General features: G+C 39.6%; 1 protein-coding gene across 6 annotated transcripts in view; it reads right to left on the reverse strand.

The window, feature by feature from the left end:
* The window catches only part of MICU1 (mitochondrial calcium uptake 1), a 229765-nt gene that overhangs the window by 141365 nt on the left and 67034 nt on the right, over positions 1 to 21366 (reverse strand). For 3 of the 6 annotated variants that reach the window (XM_051823786.2, XM_051823788.2, XM_051823787.2), the window contains 3 exons: positions 14318 to 14480; positions 6216 to 6259; positions 5156 to 5329 (listed from right to left, as the gene is read on the reverse strand). In XM_051823786.2, coding sequence (XP_051679746.1) covers positions 5156 to 5329; positions 6216 to 6259; positions 14318 to 14480 — 381 coding nt within the window. The remainder of the gene's footprint in view (positions 1 to 5155; positions 5330 to 6215; positions 6260 to 14317; positions 14481 to 21366) is intronic. The other 3 variants (XM_002718431.5, XM_070057806.1, XM_070057805.1) reach the window with 1 other exon arrangement.

Below are 21366 nucleotides of genomic sequence, written 5' to 3' on the forward strand. Positions count from 1 at the left end.
CAACTATGCAGCAGAGATCACATTTGAAGACATGACTGTCTGTATCCAAAGTCCACAATTCTCACCCTGTTCTACTGCACACTAAGTACAGCAATGCATAGGTGGTATTTCTCATACTCAGTTCAGCATACTTTATACTATCTGTTAATCATTTACACTCAGCTGTAAAATACTCCAAATAGAAATTCATTGGAAAATATTTCAAACACCAAAGTCAGGTTGTTTTTTTTTTAGGACTATGATGTGTAAAAAAGAACTAAACTGCCACCACCTGGAACATCAGACTCCCACAGGGGCACTATTTTAAGGCCCAGTTGCTCCACTTCCGATCCAGTTCCTTGCTAATGTGCTTGAGAAAGCAGTAGATGCCCTGAACTCATGTAGGAGAGCCAGAAGAAGCTCCTGACTGCTGGTTTCCACCTGGCACTGCCCTAGCTGTTGCAGCCATTTGGGAAGTGAACCAAATAGATGAACGATCTCTCTCTCTCTCTCTCTCTCTCTCTGACTCTACCTTTCAAATAAGTAAAATAAATAATAAAAAAAAAATACTGGATGGACAAGAAGGAAGATGGGGGAAAAAAAAACCAACACCAGGCAGCTAACAATAAACCAGAAAATTTCATTAGGGGTCAACAGACTTCCAAAAAGACTGCATTAGTATCTGAGTTCACTTTAGTAATTTAATTACATTCCAAACAAAACAAATAAGATATGGGGCTAGTGATCAGTCCCTATCAAATGATGCCACAGCTAACATGTAACTAATCAATATCTGAGAGTATAAATATTTATTTTACAATAGAAATATGTTCTCTATTATCCTGATTACTATAAGCAAAGATCCAAGATGCCAAATACAGACAACAGTGCACTTTTTGAGAGAAACTCTTGGCTTAAAAAAAGTCTAATACATTCCAAGAGAATGCACATAACATTTCAGTCCCCCATAAGTATTTCAGACACATGGTGGTTTGGGGGTTATGATTTAGCCCTTAAAAAAAAAAAACCTTAAAAACCCATTAATATATTCACTCACTGGTTGTCAGTAGTTTGTTTCTGTGGTTTAAATTTAAATTTCCAAATGAAAAATACTTCTTTGTCTTGTGAAGGAATTATCACCAATAATAGTCAAAATGCTTGGGTACCTGCCACCCATGGGGAAGTTAAGATGAAATTCCAGGCTCCTAGGGCTGCTGCCTAAAGTGCCTACATTCCATATGGGCATCAGTTTGAGTCTGGCTGCTCCCACTTATGATCCAGCTCCCTGCTCATGCACTTGGGAAAGCAGTGGAAGATGGCCTAAGTACTTGAGCCCCTGAATCCACGTATGAGACCTGGCCCACCTCAGCCCTGGCCATTGTGGCCATTTGGGGGAGTGAATCAGCAGATGGAAGAGCTCTCTTTGTCATTCCCTCTTTCTAACTATGCCTTTCAAATAAATAAATAAATCTTTAAAACAAAACAAAACAGCTACCTTGTTACATCATAGCATTAGTAGTCATCTCTTAGACTTAAAAACAAAGAAAGAAAGGAATTCCAGGCTCCTGGGTTCAACCTAGCCCAGCTCCAGCTGTTGCAGGCATTTGGCAAGTAAATCACGATGGAAGATCCCTGGCTCTCCCTTTGTCACTCTGCCTTTCATATAAATAAGTAACTAAAACATAAGACAATAAACAATATAAAACACTTGAAATAAACTACACCAATAAAAACATCTAAACGGTTAAATCCAAGAAATATTTGACAATAATGTAAAGCAAAGGCTCCACTTAGAAAAAAACTTCAGTTTTATAGGCCAATTATTAAATGACAAAAATTAAGTGAAGAAAAAATATTGTTTTCATTACAGAAGAAATTCAAAATTCATGAAATGACCATATTAACAAATTATAAAGAGAATACATGGATATTGAGGGTGGAATAGATTTTTTTAAATCCATGATATAACACATTAAAACAAAAGCTCCACCATATTTTGTATTACCATCTCTACAACAGTGCTAATAAGCTATTTATGATGATTTTCAAACACCTTCTAAGAGAAAATCTGAATTCTTTCAAGCTTTATTTTTAAAACTTAAACCTAGTCTGAGCAGTTTTAAAAAATCATCACGTAGGAGCCAGTGTTGTGGCACAGCAGGTTAAGTCACTTGCCTGCAATGTTGGCATCCCATTTGAGTACTGGTTCAAGTCCTGGCTGAGCCACTTCTGATTCAGCTCCCTGCTAATGTGCATGGGAAAATAGCAGATGATGGCCCAAGTACTTGGGTCCCTGCCACCCTTGTGGGAGACCTGGATGGAGTGCTAGGCTCCTGTTTTGGGCCTGGCCATTGCAACCATTTGGGGAGTGAACCAGCAGATAGAAGATCTCTCTCTCCTTTTCTGTAACTCTGCCTTTCAAATAAATTAAAAAAAAAAAAATCATCACTTATCTACAAAATATATTCTAAAGACCAGTAAGACCCAAAGCCTGTAGATAGTAGATAGTTTTGAAAAGCAATAGATAATACAAATGCCAATAGTAAACTAGTTCATGACTTTTATGCAAGGATTAATACTTATTAACATAAGGTAGTAACTGCCTATGGAAAAATATCCTGGCAAAATTCAAAATCTGCTTAACCAAACTTTGTTTCAATAACCATTAGTTGAATCAGAAATGTTTCCTTTATTTCTTACAGGGAATTTTTGAGTTAATTAAACAGAACAAGAGAAAATATGATAAAACAAGAAACAACTACTCAAGTGTTTATCAATATCAGTTGGGCCATCTTTTTACTCTACACCTCAAGGTTCTATGAAATTAAATTACAAATGAAAAGCATCCCCAAAAAAACCTCATTTCTACATTTGTTCTTGCTTTAAAGACAGAAAAGCTAAATTATAATTCAATTAGAAGGCAAAAAATATGCTAGTGTTTGCTACTGGTCGAATGATGGGTCTAGTGAAGTGGTGTGTTAACAGTCAAAATATGGGGGCTAGGAAGTTGGGAGTAAATTACTCTTTCTCTAAGCATTCCACAGCTAGTTCATCTTCCAAGTTTAAAGAAAGGGGAAGGTGGAAGAGAAAATCATCCATCTAAAAGTCAAAGTATATCAAAGGAAATTCCTCTAGTGCATTTAGTTTTCTAACTAAATTTAAGAGTACAGCCATAATGCAAGTAAAAATTTCGTATCATCAGAACTCAAATTTGTTTTGTAAAACAGGAAATTATCTTAGGATTTATATACTCTAGAAGCTGTTATTTAAGAATTAACATTTTCTGGGGCTGGCATTGTGGCACAGTGGGTGAAGCCACTGCCTGCAATATGTCCTGGCTGCTCCATTTCCAATCCATCTCCCTGCTGACAGCCTAGGAAAAACAACAGAAGATGGCCCAAGCCACTCATGTGGGAGACTTGAAAGAAGCTCCTAGTTCCTGGCTTCAGCCTGGCCCCGTTCCAGCTGTTGCAGTCATCTGGGGAGTAAACCAGAGGATAGCAGACTGATCTCTCTCTCTCTCTCACTCTCTCTCGTTCTGCTTCTCCTTCTCTCTCTGTAACTCTTTCAAATAAATAATAAATCTTAATATATATATTTTTAAAAATATTAACTATATATATATATATATATATATATATATATATATATATATATATTCTGATTGAGAGCCCAAATGAGTCTTGAAGATCTAAAGGAAAATAATTACCAAGTGAAGGACTTCAATACATAACCAGAAACTCTGGAAAAACTTGTGCTTATCAGAGGTAGATGAAAGGGAAATCTGGATTCTTCACTTCTTGCTAGGCAACAAGCCACTTACTGCTGGCTGAGGGTCATGGGCTCAATTCCACACCACTTTGTGTGAGTCTCCTATTCCTCTTTTCTCTTTCCGAACCTATTACTCTGGAAGCACAAAGTCAACTTCCATATGCCTAATTTTCATACAAGGCATACTTATTCCTAAATCTTGCCTTTCCTACTGTAATTTCAGAATTCTACACTGCAGTGCACAAACAAACACACCCAACTATAACCTGTTCAGTTGGCTTTCCAAACCAGAAGCACTGCCTTTTGTGCTTCCACAGGGAGGTGAGCATTCAAATACTTTCATGTTTTACTGCATTTTACTCTAGTTTATAAAAATAAATGGAATCAGAAAAATGTTGATGGTAAGAGCTCATAAATTTTATAAAACTAAAATTAAGAAGAAAACTCATCAGCCACACCAAAAGCTCAAAATTCCCATCTGCAACTGGATCAGTTGATTACTGAATCACAACAGAAAAAAACTGGTTATATATGACACATGAATTATCATTAGGGCTTTTATATTTGGGAAATTTCTAGGAATGGAAGTTCTTCTAATAAGTAATTCTGTTGTTCAATTCACACAAATTCAACCCATTTACATGTTCTCTGTATTCCTTCAGTGACTAAAAAAGAAGGTAATTATTAAACTGACTTTACTAAAATATAGATTTAATGACTCATACCTCCTAGGAGTTATATGAGTGACTAGTAGACATTTTTTTTTTTTTTTTTTTTTTTTTACGTTTTAAGCTTTTATTTAGTGAAAAGCACTAGTAGACATTTTTCAAGTCATTAAACATTTATTTATTGGTTGCCTCCTGTGTGCCAGTTCTGTGCTGGACTCCAGGTGACACAAAGGCAGATAGGACAGAGACCCCATTTGCCAAACTCTGAAATCAAACCCTGACATCAGTGTCTGTAGCAACCCCTCACACAGACACATGGGAGCCTTACCATAAACACAAAAAGCAGAGACACAGAGGATCAAAGAGAAGTTGTGGCTGCTCCAAAGCACAGCCAGGCCTCTGAGTGCAGGGCTCCCAACATTTAGTTCAATGCCCTTTCTTTTGGTCATTCTATCCTTCAGCACATAGGACTTTAAACAGAGATACTCACAGATGGAGGCATTTCAGGCATTGAGCCACATGAACAAGAAAAGTAATTTTTAGGCTGGTGGCCTTGATCTTTCCAGTCTTAAAGCAGCCACTCATTCTTATCACTTCTGCAAAAAAAGCTTAATATATCTGTTCACCTTATCAGGGTATGGAGGTCTATGCAACGATGCAGGGAATGCCACATCCCTGCAGAACCAGTTTATACTACTCCTAACCTCCGCCCATTAGACCCTCTTTTGTGCTCCTGCCTTTTTCAGCCACTCCATGACTTTCCTTCTGATTTCCTTCTCATTACTCTTTGTAGAGCCACGCCTGACTCCTTCTTCCTTCAGACGGGCTTTCTTCCTCCGCTTTAAAAATGACCCTTTACTTTTCTTTCTGACCCTGTGTAATAGTTTCTTTTTCTCTTTGGAGATTTTAGCCTGAAAGGGAAAAACATGTTTAAACTGACTGCTTTGAGATAATAAAATTCAAAGTTTCATTTTCCATGCCTAAGAATGATTTGTTACAAGATTTACACAGTTATAAAATAAGCAACCGAGGGGCAGTCTTTGGCCTAGCAGTTTGGGGTACTGAATCAGATGCCCAAGTCCTATCTGGGAATGCCTGGGTTGGACTCCCTGCTCCAGCTCCAGATTCTGGCTTCCCACTGACACAGAAGCTGAGAGGAAGCTCAAGTGGCTGGGTCCAGGCCATGCATATATGAGATCTGGATTGAGGTCCCAGCTCTCAGCTTTGAGCTAGCATAGCCCTTGGTGTTGTGGGCATTTGAGGAGTGAACCAAATAATGTGAGCCAGAGTGATGGAAGCTCTGTCTGTATATTTATCAAAGAAAATAAAATAAAGAATTGAAAATAAGTATAATGCAAACATATGCACATTTGGAGTATCCTCTTTAGCTATTATAAAAGCATTATAAGGATTTTTGTAATTTTCTAGTTAGAATTAATGCTATATACTAACAGAAAGTTTAAGGAAGGTCAAATCAGATGTGTTTTGCAAGACATTCAAATGTAATACAGGGGAGTATATTAACCTTTTTATGACTGTTGACAATATTCAAGTCAGCAAACACTGAATTAGTCCTTAATACAGCTCAGAGGCAACTCATGAGAGTTACCTTGCATGGAAAAATATGAAGAGTCTCCTTGGTTCTTTCTGAGAAGCATCTGAAGGTACAGACTTGCTAAACTGACCACACTTTTTTGTTAGGATAAGTGGGTATTTGGGATCTCTCACAGATAATGCTAGAGGGATTTGGAAATCTCAATAATAGGATTCACATTGTATGTGTCCTTGTTTGCTCACCTTTCCATCAAAGCGTTTTATTATATATTGATCCAGGCCCAAGTCTGTAAAAGAAAAGAAAGAAGTCATCACTGACTGTAACTCAAACGAAACACAGAAAATGATAGCCTTGTTTTGTTTCCAAAAATTCAATGCAATGTACTTGGTGGGTTAGCCACAACATTTGTCCAAAGGCCACAGGAATTAAATTTTTTTTTTTTTGATAGGCAGAGTGGACAGTGAGAGAGAGAGACAGAGAGAAAGGTCTTCCTTTGCTGTTGGTTCACCCTCCAATGGCCACTGCAGCCAGCGTGCTGCGGCTGGCGCACCGCGCTGATCCAATGGCAGGAGCCAGGTACTTATCCTGGTCTCCCATGGGGTGCAGGGCCCAAGCACGTGGGCCATCCTCCACTACACTCCCGGGCCACAGCAGAGAGCTGGCCTGGAAGAGGGGCAACCGGGACAGAATCTGGCGCCCCGACCAGGACTAGAACCCGGTGTGCCGGCGCCGCAAGGTGGAGGATTAGCCTAGTGAGCCACGGTGCTGGCCTAGGAATTAATATTTTTGCCACACTTCAAAGAGTCCATGCAAAGCGATATCAGCCCTTTTATTTCATATAATAGAAAAGAGGGGCTCTGAGAGGGTAATGGACACACGTGCAAATCTGGTCCACAGTGGAGGAGAAGTCAGCTCTGGACTCTTGCCAGGGCAGTGCTCTTTTTGCTATATCAAGGTGCTGTGGTACCTCTATTTAAGGTGAGGGAGCTATTAGTTTAATTCAATTGCTTAATAATTCTTTTGGTATCAAGTTAAAAGAAAAGAGATCAGGTACTGGTGTTGGAGATAGCAAGTAAAACCACTGCTTGCTGTGCCAGCATCCCATATGGGTGTCAGTTTGAGTCCCAGCTGCCTCACTTCCAATCCAGCTCCCTGTTTATGTGCCCGGGAAAGCAGCGGCAGAAGACCCAAGTCCTTGGGGCCTGCACCCATGTGGGAGACCAAGATGAAGCTCCTGGATCCCGGCTTCGGCTTGGCCCAGCCTTGCCTGGCTGTTGAGGCCATTTGGGGAGTGGACCAGTGGATGGAAGAGTGTTCGTTCATTCTCTCTCTCTCTCTCTCTCCTTCTCTGTAACTCTTTCAAACATATAAATAAATCTTAAAAAAAAAAAAAGTTCAATGCCAAAAGAACTTTTGCAAAACACTGAAACAGCTACAAATAGATCATCATAATATAGTCCATCTTACCTTTCAAAATTGCATTAAACATTAAATGTTTACTTGAGATTACCTAGCTTTGAATTTGGAGCATTGTGAAAGATGTAGTGCTTGCATGCATTAGGGGCCCTTGAAAGCTGGGACTTTTTTTGTCTTTGTGTACTGCTTTCCCCCAGTACTTTATAAATATGTGCATGCAAGTTACTCATATCAGCAGTTTATTCCAAACACAACAATAAAAGCAGCATTAGCCAAGATCTAGCATTTAGTTTACTGAGCAACTGTGATGTTGTAGATATCGTTCGTAATCCATAATATTAGTTAATTCAGTCCTCCTAGCAACTACACAGGGCAGGAGTTGGCAAACTACAGACTTCAGGCCAAATGCAGCCTAGCCATGGTTATTTATTTTTCCTTTTCTTTTTATGGCCTAGAAACTAAGAATAATGAGTACTATTCTGCCTCTTGGCCTGCAAGGCCTGAAATATTTACTATCTGATCTTTTAAGGAAAGTTTGCTATTCCCTAGTTTAAGGGCACATCAGCTGACATCTAAAAAATTAGCACTGTTTTAAAGGCACTTAGATTTCAAAACATTTGTGTTAGAATCCCATAATACATGGCACATTAACTTTTGGAGAAAGAATACCATGACTCATGTATTCTGTGTAAATATAGCCCATTTTAAGATCCCACATAATGCTTTACACCAGGGGTTAGCAAGTATTTTTCTGTAAATGGACAGAAAGTAAATGCTTTAGGTTTTATGGGCTACAGTCTCTGTTGAGATTACTCAACTCTACTTTTGTAACTCAAAAGCTATCACACAAAAATGAATGAACATGGCTATAATCATAAGACTCCTCATGGATACTGAAATTTATTTTAATACTTAGGTATCACAAATATTTTTGTGATTTTTATTTCACTCATCTAAAAACAGACAAAACATTCTCTGTTCATAGGCCATATGGAAACAACCAGTTGGTTGAAGTTGACGAAGTAGTATTCTATACTAAATATTAGCACAGCAGAGAATTAAAATTAAATGTAGAACACAGTAGGTTAAGTAGAGAAAATATCAGTGCACTAATGTTTTCAAAATCTATCTCCTGCATTATACAGTCAGGTAAAAACCATGTACCTCCAACAAAGAGCTCTGGGAAGATTATTATTAAGGGCCTAAAAGGTCATAGAGGAGTGCAGAACAAGCAAACCTCAGTATGAACTGTGTTTCTCTTTCTGCATTCTACATGCCATGCAGATGAAATCACATCAAGACGAACTGGGTAAGCAACTAGACAGAGTGGAAAGGAATTAAGGTATGTTTTGCTCAGACCAAAGCTCATGTTTTTCTACCTGGAACTTAAAATACTCTCTGCATGCAGTTGATAACTCAAATCACTGGCCAGCTACACAGAACTGGTTACTGCAATAGCAAGAGCACTCAAAGACCAGAGCCTGAAACAACTGCCTGATTTACAATATCCAAGCAAGGCAATTCTGATGTTACAGAAAGGGAGATGAGACATGCCAAAGTCACATAAGATATTTTTTCTTTTTCACCCTTGCTACTTAACTAAGGCTATGTTGAATTTTCTTGAGATTCAGTACCAAACTATTCTTATTCAGCTTTTCACTCACATTCAATAGCTCTCTATTCATTTTAAGACTTTAATTTTAGACCTTCATGTATTCTGTGCTACATGATTATTTTTAAATTGTTCTAAAACTAAAGCTCACAAATTTAGAACTGCTGGATATCCTGGGATACAGTATGTGTAAAGATATGATCAAAAAAAGTTGAAATATGAGCTACTGGCTAGAGTCCAGGCATCTGATGATAGAAATTCAAACTACAAAAAATTCTACAGCCCTACTCTTTTCTTTACTTTAACTTATACAGGAATAATATATACTTTACTTCTGCTGTATCAACATTTGTGGAAATTCCTGTTCATGGGTAAATAAAAATGAAGCCAAATTTCCCACTGAATTTCATTTTAATGTGTCAAAATTTCCCCTGAAGATCATCATCATAGAAGAAAAGCAATTACTCCCTATTCTAAACCAGAAATGTAGTTGGTATATTAGACATTTAGTAGCTAAACTATATTAGGTCTTTTAATAATTAAAAAAAAAAAAAAAAACAACACAAAATACTGGGGCTGGCGGTATGGCCTATGAGGCTAAGCCTCTGCCTGTAGTGCCGGCATCCCATATGGGTGCCAGTTCCTGAACTGGCTGCTCCTCTTCAAATCCAGCTCTCTGCTTATGGCCTGGGAAAGCAGTAGAAGATGGCCCAAATGCTTGGGCCCTTGTCCACACTTGGGAGACCCAGAAAAGCTCCTGGCTTTGGATTGGCCCAGTTTCTGCCATTGTGGCCATTTGGGGAGTGAATCAGAGAAAGGAAGACCTTTATGTCTGTCTCTCCTTTCTCTCTGTCTGTAACACTATCTCTCAAATAAATAAAATCTTTAAAAAAATTTAAAAACCCAAAATACTACAAAGTTAAATGCCAGAATATGTGGAAGCAATTAAAACATATAATGATTTCCAATAGTATAAAAATAATATTCCTTAAACATTGTAATGATTTTTAGAGGCCTGTCTGAAGTCTTAGTTTATTTTTGTTACATTGAAAGCAAACCATATTTTTAAAAAATATTTATTTATTTATCTGAAAGGCACAGAGAGATCTTCCATTTGGTTCACCACCTCAATGGCTGCAACAAGCCATGCTCCTGGAACTCCATCCAGGTCTCTCATATGGGTGCAGAGATCAACATATTTGAGCCATCTTCTGCTGCTATCACAGGTACACTAGCAGGGAGCTAGAACAGAGGTGGAACAGCTGGGACTTGAACCGACATCACATGGGATGCAGGTGCTGCAGGTGGAGGCTTAACCCTTTGTGCCATAACATCAGCCCCCAAATACATCCTTTTTTAAGTTATTCATACATAAAATTTTATCTGCACAGAAGAAATAGTCTAGCAGGAAGGAAAATATTTACTCTCATAAAAATCAGGAGTGTAGGGGCTGGTTCTGCAGTGTAGTGAGTGAAGCTGCCACCTAAAGTGCCAGCATCCCATATGGGTGCCGGTTCGAGTCCCGGCTGCTCCACTTCGAATCCAGCTCTCTGCTATGGCCAGAGAAAGCAGCAGAAGATGGCCCAAGTCCTTGGGCCCCTGCACCCGCTTGGGAGACCCAGCAGAAGCTCCTGGTTTTGGACTGGCACAGCTCCGGCCGTTGCGGCCAGCTGGGGAGTGAACCAGCAGATGAAAGACCTCTCTTTCTCTTTCTGCCTTTTATTCTCTAACTCTGCCTCTCAAATAAATAAAGATTTTTTTAAAGATTTATTTTATTTGAGAGGCAGAGTTACAGAGGGGCAGAGGCAGAGAGAGAGAGAGAGAGAGAGAGAGGTCTTCTATCTGCTGGTTTACTACCCAAATGGCTGGAATGGCTGGAGCTGAGCTAATCTGAAGCCAAGAGCCAGGAGCTTCTTCTGGGTCTCCCACATGGGTGCAGAGGCCCAAGGACTTGGACCATCCTCCGCTGCTTTCCAGTTGCACTAGCAGGGAGCTGGACTGGAAGTGGAGTAGTTGGGACTTGAAACTATATCCATACAGGCTGGTGGCGTTGCAGGCCAGGGCTTTAACCTGCCACGCCACAGCACTGGCCCCCTAGATTGTTCTTCTTTTCAAATTTAGGTGTTTATAGCTATAAATTTCCCTATGACAGCTGCTTTTGTGGCACTGTCCAAGTTTTAGTAGGTTCTGATTCCCTTTTCATTCAACTGGAAGTGTTCTCTAATTTTTCTTCTTTTATTCATTGGTGCTGTTTCATTTCATACATGTTTTTATTTTTCTATTTATGATTTGTTTCATTTCACTGTGATTAGAAAAAAACTCGTGTACATTTTCAATCTTTTAAACTATGTTTTTTTATTATTACTTTTATTTAATAAATGTGAATTTACAAAGTGCAACTTTTGTATTGTTGTGGCTCCCACCCACCCCAACCTCCCTCCCTCCTGCTGTCCTCCCCTCTCCCACTCCCTCTCCCATCCCGCCCTTCATCGAGTTTCATTTTCGATTACCTTCATATACAGAAGATCAACTTAGTATATACTAAGCAAGGATTTCAACAGGGTGCCCTCACACAACCGCACAAGGTATAGGGTATTGTTCGACTAGTAGTGTTGTCTTTAAGTTTCATTGAACTATGTTTTGAGGTCTAAAGTAGAGTATATCCTGAACACTGTTGTATGTGCACTGCAGAAGACTGTATTCTGCGGCTCTTGGAGTGTTCTGTATGTTTATTAGGTCTGGTTGGTTTATAGTGTTGTTTAACTCCTCTATCTCTTTATTCATCCCCTGTCTAGAGGTTCTACCCATTAATGAAATGCATGTAAGAGTTTCCAACCATTATCTATTTCTCCCTTTGCTCAGTGTTTTCTTCACATATTCTGTGGTCTGGCATTTGGTGGGTATATACTGATAACTATTAAATCTTTTTTGTTTTTAAGATTTATTTTACTTATTTGAAAGGAGGGGAGAGAGAGAGAGAGAGAGAGAGAGAGAGAGAGAGAGAGAGAGATCTTCCATCTACTGATTCACTCCCCTAAATGGCTACAATGGCCAAGGTTGGGCCAGGCTGAAGCCAGGAGCCTGTTACTCTATCTGGATCACCCACAAGGGTAGCATGGGCCTAAACACTTGGGCCATCTTCCACTGCTTCTCCAGGCATATTAGAAGGGAGCTAGATAGGAAATGGAGCAGCTAGGAGTCAAACATGCTCATGTGGAATGTTAGTGTCACATGCACCTGCTGTGCCACTAAACTAGTGAATGGAACATCTCTCTGTCTCTCTCTGTTCCTGTCTCTCCCGCCCTCCCTCCCTCCCCCCTTCACTTCCTCCATCCCCCCTTCCCTCCCTCTCTGTAACTGTGCCTTTCAAATAAATAAATCTTTGAAGAAATAAAGAGTAAAGAAAAGAAACCAACTTCTACCATTTTGTTAGTATTTGTTTTCTATGTATCTTCTTTTTTGTCCTCCAATTTCTCCAATCTTGGCCTCTTTTGTGTTTGACTATTTTTTCTCTATCATACCATTTTCAGCTATTCCTCATTACCTTTTCCACAAATTTTTAAGATATTTCTTAGTGGTAGCTCTGGGATTACATTTACAATCCCTAATTGATAATAATCTACATGAAATTAATAGCTACAATGGCTTCAGTAGCATGTAAAAACTCTGCTCCTATCTAGCTCCATTCTTCTTCTTTAAACATTATATACATATTATCATATGTTGCAATTACCATTTTCTTGAATTAATAATTTGTCATTTAAATCATAGCAAACAAAAATAGAAGTTACAAATCAAAAGTAAAACAATATGGGCCAGCATGGTGGTGCAGTGAGTTAAGCTGCCACTTGCAATGTAGTTCAAATCCCAGCTGCTGTTTCCAGTACAGCTCCCTGCTAACATACCTGGGAAAGCATCAGGAGATGAGCCAAATATCTGGGCCCTTACCACCCATGTGGGAGATCCAGATGGAGGTCTAGGCTCCTGGTTTTGGCTTTGCCCAGGCCCAGCCATTGCTGCCATTTGTGAAATTAATCAGCAGATGGAAGGTATATTTCTCTCTCTCTCTGTTGCTCAGCCTCTGAAATAAATAAATCTTAAAAACAAAAACAAACCAGAAATGCCATGGTTGGTGGGTAGGCAAAAATGCCACAGTGCTTTCTTACCAAAATTTAGCAGCCCTTTTCTTCATTAGCCACTCGCCTCATTGTGTAAGTTTGTAACTAGACTGCAGAGTTCCAAAAATGTCAGTTCCTGTTTTTGCTAATTTAATGGTTGCTTTGGTGGAAGGTCTCAATCTTGGAGCTTCCATACTCCATCATTTTTCCTACAGAGTCTCCCAAATACATTCTTAAATCGGTATATTTAACTTGTAATATTAAGCCACTTATTTTTCTATTAAATGTATCCTCCAATTCCATTTTTCATGAATTTTGTAGTTTTTTAAGATTTATTTATTTATTTGAAAAGCAGAGTGACAGAGAGACAGGGAAAGACAGAGAGAGTTCTCCCACTTGCTAGTTTATTCCCCAAATGCCTGCAAAAGCTGGCACTGCACCAGGCTAAAGCCTGAACGACAATCAGGTCTCCCACGTGAGCAGCAGGGACTCAGGTGCTTGGGCCATCATCTGCTGCCTTCCCAGGCACTTTGTTAGCAGGAGCTGGATCCGAAACAGAGTAGCTGGCACTTGAACTGGCACTCTCACATGGGAAGCAGATGTCCTGAGCAGCAGCTCAACCTGCTAAGCCCTAACCCTTGCCCTACAGGTCATTTCTTATGTTTGCTCAGGTCGTTTCCTCTACACAAGACACCCTCTTCACTAACCTTTGATTGCCTGACTCTTAGTCATCCTAATTAGATTATTCTCTAGAAAGCAGTCTTCAAACTTCCAGATTGAGTTAAATGCCTTTTCTTCTCACTGCCATAGGACTTTACGTAATATTCTTTTACAAATCACCACATTTCTGAAATTATCTATTACCATCTCTATCTACCTCCCTTACTAAAGAGTAAGTGGACTGTAGCCATATGTGTAATGTATCGCCTTCAAAACATTCCAACTTCAGGCAGTGAATCTCAGCCAACTGGGTACAATTTCTCAACCTTTTGCCATGGTTGAGGATTGCCACATTAGATTGCAAGCTCCTGTCCTTTATACTCCTAAAGCCTAGTACAATGCCTAATATTCAGTAGTTACACAGTGAGTGTAATTATTGCATGGATCTATAAAATCTAAGCCACTCAGTGACACAAAAATCAAGGTAGTTTATAATAAAATAAGTATCACAATTTTATTTTTCACTTTAGCAACTTACGTTCTGGTTGTTTTTCATTAGGTGTTATGGATCGCACAAAATCTTGTGGAGTCATAAACACTTCTGCTTCACCAGGTTCATTGATTACTTTCAAGGTAGCAAAATAGCGAAAGATTTTGTCTGGTGTAGAGTAGGCTCGAATCCTGTTCTCATATTCCATCACCTTAAAATCGTAAATTTCACAGTATCACTCTACTAAGCATTACTCTACTAAGCATTACTTATAAATTCTCATCATCAATACTCATCAGTTACATTACTCATTTTCTAGAGAATTTTATTGTCATTTTTTCTATAACAGTATTTTTTTCAATTTTTATTTAATAAATATAAATTTCCAAAGTACAACTTTTGAATTATAGTGGCTTTCCCCCCCATAACCTCCCTCCCACCCGCAACCATCCCATCTCCCACTTCCTCTCCCATCCCATTCTTCATCATGATTCATTTGCCATTATCTTTATATACAGAAAATCAACTTAGTATATACTAAGTAAAGATTTCAACAGACTGCACCTACACAGACACACAAAGTATAGAGTACTGTCCTTTCTCTCTGTCTCTCTCTCTCACTGTCCATTCTGCCTGTCAAAAAAAAAAAAAAAAAAGGCCGGCGCCGAGGCTCAACAGGCTAATCCTCCGCCTGCGGCACCAGCACACCAGGTTCTAGTCCCTGTCAGGGCGCTGGATTCTGTCCCGGTTGCTCCTCTTCCAGTCCCAGCTCTCTGCTGTGGCCCGGGAGTGCAGTGGAGGATGGCCCAAGTCCTTGGACCCTGCACCCCATGGGAGACCAGGAGAAGCACCTGGCTCCTGCCTTCGGATCAGTGCGCTGCACCGACTGCAGCGGCCATTGGGTGGGTGAACCAACGGAAGGAAGACCTTTCTCTCTCTCTCTCTCACTGTCTAACTCTGCCTGAAAAAAAAAAAAAGTATAGAGTACTGCTTGAGTCGTAGTTTTACCATTAATTTGCATAGTACAACACATTAAGGACAGAGGTCCTACATGGGGAGCAGGTGCACAGTGACTCCTGCTGCTGATTTAACAATTGACACTCTTATTTATGACATCAGTAATCGCCCGAGGTTCTTGTCAGGAGCTGCCAAGGCTATGGAAGCCTCTTGAGTTCGCCAATTCCGATCTTATTTAGACAAGGCCATATTCAAAGTGGAAGTTCTCTGCTCCCTTCAGAGAAAGATACCTCCTTCTTTGATGCCCCTTTCTTTCCGCTAGGATCTCACTCACAAAGATCTTTCATTTAGGTCATTTTTTTTTCTTTGCCACAGTGTCTTAGCTTTCCATGCCTGCAAAACTCTCATGGGCTTTTTAGCAGTATCTGAATGCCTTAAGGGCTGATTCTGAGTCCAGAGTGCTGTTTAGGGCATTTGCCATTCTATGAGTCTGCTGTGTATCCTACTTCCCATGTAGGATCATTCTCTCCTTTTTAATTCTATCAATTATTATTTGAAGACCCTGGTCTTATTTATGTAATCTCTTTGACACTTAATCCTATCTTTTTGATCATTTCTGAACTTAAACTGATCACTTTAACAGGTAAGATGGCATTGGTACATGCCACCTTGATGGGACTGAATTGGAATCCCCTGGCACGTTTCTAGCTCTACCATTAGCGGTAAGTCCGAGTGAGCGTGTGCCGAACTATACACCTCCTCCCTTAATAGTATTTTTTATATTACAAAAAAATTGAATTGGGGCCAGCACTGTGGCATAGAGAGTTAAGTCATTGCTGGCAATGCAGGCATCCCATATGGGTGCTGAATGGTGTCCTGGCTGCTCCACTTCTGATTCAGCTCCCTGCTAATGTGCTTGGGAAAGAAGCAAAAGATGGCCCAAGTGCTTGGGCACCTGCACCCATGTGGGAGACCCAGATGAAGCTCCTGGCTCTTGGCTTCTGCCTGGCATAGCCCTGGCCGCTATGGCCATTTGAGGAGTGAACAGTGGATGGAAGATCTTGATCTCTCTCTCTCTCCCTCCTCTAACTCTGCCTTTCAAGTAAATAAAATAAATTTTTAAAAAACTGAATTCAAAATTTCTTGAATCTCTTTCATGCAATATACCATTCATACCCCATTTGAGACAATGCTATGGGATTTCTGAAGAACATTTTCTGAAGAATTTTCTACTTTCTTAAATCAATGAAAATTAGTAAAACTGAAAAATACCCTAAGAAAACTCAAAAGATCTCAGTAACAAGTAAAAATTCAGATATATATCAGTTCTTAAATATTGTTTTTAAAAGGGAATTCATTACACAGTTCCCAAATGCAATATATATGAGATTTCCTGAGTCCTAAAACAAAACAGACTTGAGATTTCATATTCTTTTTCTTTTTCTTCTTCCTTTTTTTTTTTGGACAGGCAGAGTGGACAGTGAGAGAGACAGAGAGAAAGGTCTTCCTTTGCCATTGGTTCACCCTCCAATGGCCGCCGCGGCCAGTGCATTGTGCTGATCCAAAGGCAGGAACAAGGTGCTTCTCCTGGTCTCCCATGGGGTGCAGGACCCAAGGACCTGGGCCATCCTCCACTGCACTCCCGGGCCACAGCAGAGAGCTGGTCTGGAAGAGGGGCAACCGGGACAGAATCCGGTGCCCTGACTGGGACTAGAACCTGGTGTGACAGTGCTGCAGGCAGAGGATTAGCCTATTGAGCTGCGGTGCCAGCCGAGATTTCATATTTTTTAATAATTAGCAAAGAAAAAGTACATTAAACAATGGCATAGAAAAATAAAATTACATATCATGGAAACTCAATTTTATTACTAGGTCTGAAGCAACAAATGCTTACTTTTGACTATAAAATCATGCAAATTGCAGAGATCCTTTACATACAGTACATTTAGAAAGCAGCAGAGTTGGGAAGCCTATAAGCAAACTTTTAAAAGCAACAAAATCAAGCATTGAATATTCTTTTAACTAAATGTTTGTCAGGTTAACATAAAAGCTCATTACCTGACCTGGTCTACAAGCCCTCACTCTATGCATGCAACATACCAAATACAAAACCAATCATGTAATATTTTGGTGAGAAAATTTCTCTCATACATGAATTTTATATGCTGAGATAGTCAACAACAAGTAACATCTTATAAATAATAATCTAGAAAATATATCAAGGCAATAAAATGTAAAAACTCATCAGTACCATGCTCATACAGCAACTCATTAGTACAAAGAAAAATATTATAAATGTTTTAAATTTTCCATATTAACATAGCTATTACTGGACCTATCAATCCTACTTAGATGTCACTTCGAGGTTACTGGCAGCAGCTGTGCAACAATGATCTCAATTCCACTCCCAGACATGATTTAGCCACTGACGAGGGACTGCTAATTTGTCACAAAAAGAATGTCTTCAATGCTAGCTTCCATTAAACTCTAAATAGATTTCAGATTTGATAAATTTTATCAAAAGATTAAGCACATAGCAAACATAGAAGCTTTTCAATTTCTAAGCAGCTGTGAGACTTAAGTACGTATCTTAAAGGCATTTTATATTGAACTACAATTGTAATTTAAAAGTTTGAAATCTATGAAGTTTTTTTATAATACACATCTTCCATGAACTTCTTGAACACCCTCTATATACAATTTCAAAATTTTTTGAACTAAAATAAACATTTTAATTCCATTTTCATGAACTCTTTAAATTCCCCTCATGAGAACTAAAGAGAAGCTAAATACTGCCTGTAACCAAACAGTAGCTGAATGACAGTATCTCTTTATAAAATATTCCAATTAAAAAATGAAAAGAATCTGATGAAATTATAGTATTACCATATTGTGACTGCAATGAATGAATAGATCTAGGCACTGAACATCAATAGCTAATATCACAAGAAGAAAAGTAGACATTTGGTGTCTCCTAATGGAAGGACATACTGGGGCTGATGCTGTGGCATAGTGGCACAGTGAGTTAAAGACCCAACCAGCAGCACTGGCATCCCAAATGGGCACAGGCTCAAGTCCTGGCTACTCCACTTCTGATCCAGGTCCCTGCTAATATGCCTAGGAAAGCAGCAGAAGATGGCCCAAATGCTTAGGCTGCTGCACCCACATGGGAGACCCAGAAAATGCTCCTGGATTCAGCCTGGCTCAGCCCCGCTTGTTGTGGCCACTTGGAGAGTGAACCAGAAGATGGAAGAACTCTCTCTCTCTCTGTCTCTACCTCTCTCTGTAATTCTGCCTTTCAAATAAATAAACAAATCTTGAAGGAAGGAAGGAAGGAAGGAGGGAGGGAGGGAGGGAGGGAGGGAGGTCATATTATGACCTGTAGTCTTGCCATAGGGATCAAACTGTCACCAGCTAAATGCTCCTGAGGAGCTCAAAAGTTCTTATTGCAACTCCTCTCTATTTCAATACCCTAATGTTATCCAAGGTTATCTTTCTGGTTTTCATCATATCCTAGGGAAAGTTGCAATCCCAGCCTCTCTGAATTGGGCCAGATCCTACTGCAAGAGCATCACCTAGTTAGCTGCGTCAAAGAGCGTCCAAAGGTTACCCTTTGCTTCATTATAATACTAAGATCATCACCACAGGAGGAACTTACGCCTTATTACCATATCGTACAACCTATGTTGGTGCATGTTCCTGAACTGTACCTGTATGAACTTGTACACAGTCCTACATGCGATGACGAGAACCTCCCCTTGTACATATTCATTTATCCTAAAAAAAGATACCCTTTTCCCCTGCCTGAGGAAGCATGGCTTGAAAATTATTTCCCACGATCACTTATTTGCTGTAAATAAGTTACTTTGCATGACAACTTCTTGATGTGAATTTCTTAGAACTCATCAAGAAGCATGACTACAAATTTAGGTGGACAACAAAACCTGAGTCTGATCGAGCCCAGAATCCAGTTGTCAACATTCAGGTACTACTGAAAACAGAGGAATAGGCTGACTGGCACTGACAATAAACATCAACAAAATCTAGATCATGGAAAATGTATAGGCTAAATGGCCTGGATTCTGTTACCTGTAGCTTATGGGACTGAAATGACACAGTATCAAAACAAAATAGGCAAGATTAAATCATACATTTAGGGATGAACTTCAGGGTGATAAAAAGGAATGAAACAACTGTACTGCAAAAGAAACTGTCAGGAGAGTGAAGAGACAACCGACAGAATGGGAAAAAATATTTGCAAACTATGCAACAGATAAAGGGTTAATAACCAGAATCTACAAAGAGATCAAGAAACTCCACAAAAACAAAACCAACAACCCACTTAAGAGATGGGCCAAGGACTTCAATAGACATTTTTCAAAAGAGGAAATCCAAATGGCCAACAGGCACATGAAAAAATGTTCAAGGTCACTAGCAATCAGGGAAATGCAAATCAAAACCACAATGAGGTTTCACCTCACCCCGGTTAGAATGGCTCACATACAGAAATCTACCAACAACAGATGCTGGCGAGGATGTGGGGAAAAAGGGACACTAACCCACTGTTGGTGGGAATGCAAACTGGTCAAGCCACTATGGAAATCAGTCTGGAGATTCCTCAGAAACCTGAAGATAACCCTACCGTTCGACCCAGCCATCCCACTCCTTGGAATTTACCCAAAGGAGTTTAAATTGATAAACAAAAAAGCGGTCTGCACCCTAATGTTTATTGCAGCACAATTCACAATAGCCAAGACCTGGAACCAACCTAAATGCCCATCAACGGTAGACTGGATAAAGAAATTATGGGATATGTATTCTTTAGAGTACTATACCGCAGTAAGAAACAACGAAATCCAGTCATTTGCAACAAAATGGAGGAATCTGGAACACATCATGCTGAGTGAAGTAAGCCAGTCCCAAAGGGACAAATACCATATGTTCTCCCTGATCGGTGACAACTGACTGAACACCAAAAAGGAAACCTCCTGAAGTGAAATGGACACTATGAGAAATGGTGACTTGATCAGCATAGCCCTGACTGCTAATGGACAACTTAATACATTATCCCTCATAGTATTTTTTTTTGTCTGTTCTACTTAATATGACTGGTTTAATTCTGTAATTATCACACAGTTATTCTTAAGTGTTGAAAATTAACTGAAATGTGATCCCTGTTAAACATAAGAGTGGGAATAAGAGAGGGAAGAGATGTATAATTTGGGGCATGCTCGGGCTGACTTGCCCCAATTGGTAGAGTTGGAAACATACCAGGGGATTCCAATTCAATCCCATCAAGGTGGCATGTGCCAATGCCATCTCACTACTCCAAGTGATCAATTTCAGTTCACAATTGATCATAATGAAAGGACTAAGAGTCAAAGGGAGCACATAAACAAGTCTAGTATCTGCTAACACCAACCGATAGAATAAATAAAGGGGAGAGTGATCCAACATGGGAAGTGAGATACTCAGCAGACTCATAGAATGGCAGATGTCCTAAATAGCACTCTGGCCTCAGAATCAGCCCTAAAGGCACTCGGATCTGGCTGAAAAGCCCATGAGAGTATTTCAGGCATGGAAAGCCAAGACACTCTGGCAAAAAGATCTCTGTGAGTGAGATCCCAGTGGAAAGAACAGGTCTTCAAAGAGGGAGGTGCCTTTCTCTGAAGGGAGGAGAGAACCTCCACTTTGACTATGACCGTGTCTAAACAAGATAAGAGTCGGAGAACTCAAGGGGCTTCCATAGCCTTGGAAACTCATAACTGGTGCATAGGGAGATTACTGATGCCATAAACAGGAGTGTCAATTGGTAAAGTCAACAACAGGAGTCACTGGGCACTTACTCCTCATGTAGGATCTCTGTCCTTAACGTGCTGTACACTGAGGCTTAATGCTATAACGAGTACTCAAACAGTATATTTCACTTTGTGTTTCTATGGGGGTGCAAACGACTGAAATCTTTACTTAATGTACACTAAACTGATCTTCTGTAAAAAAAAAAAAAAAAAGAAAGAAAGAAATTATCAATTCCCAACTTGACTCTCACTGGGATTAAATCTGATCTGATTTCATCATCATTTAAAAAAAAATCATCTATTATTTTTCACTTTATGTTTCTGTGTGGGAGCAAACTGTTG

The sequence above is a fragment of the Oryctolagus cuniculus genome, chromosome 15 (assembly GCF_964237555.1).
Source record: "Oryctolagus cuniculus chromosome 15, mOryCun1.1, whole genome shotgun sequence".
Classification (NCBI taxonomy): Eukaryota; Metazoa; Chordata; class Mammalia; order Lagomorpha; family Leporidae; genus Oryctolagus; species Oryctolagus cuniculus.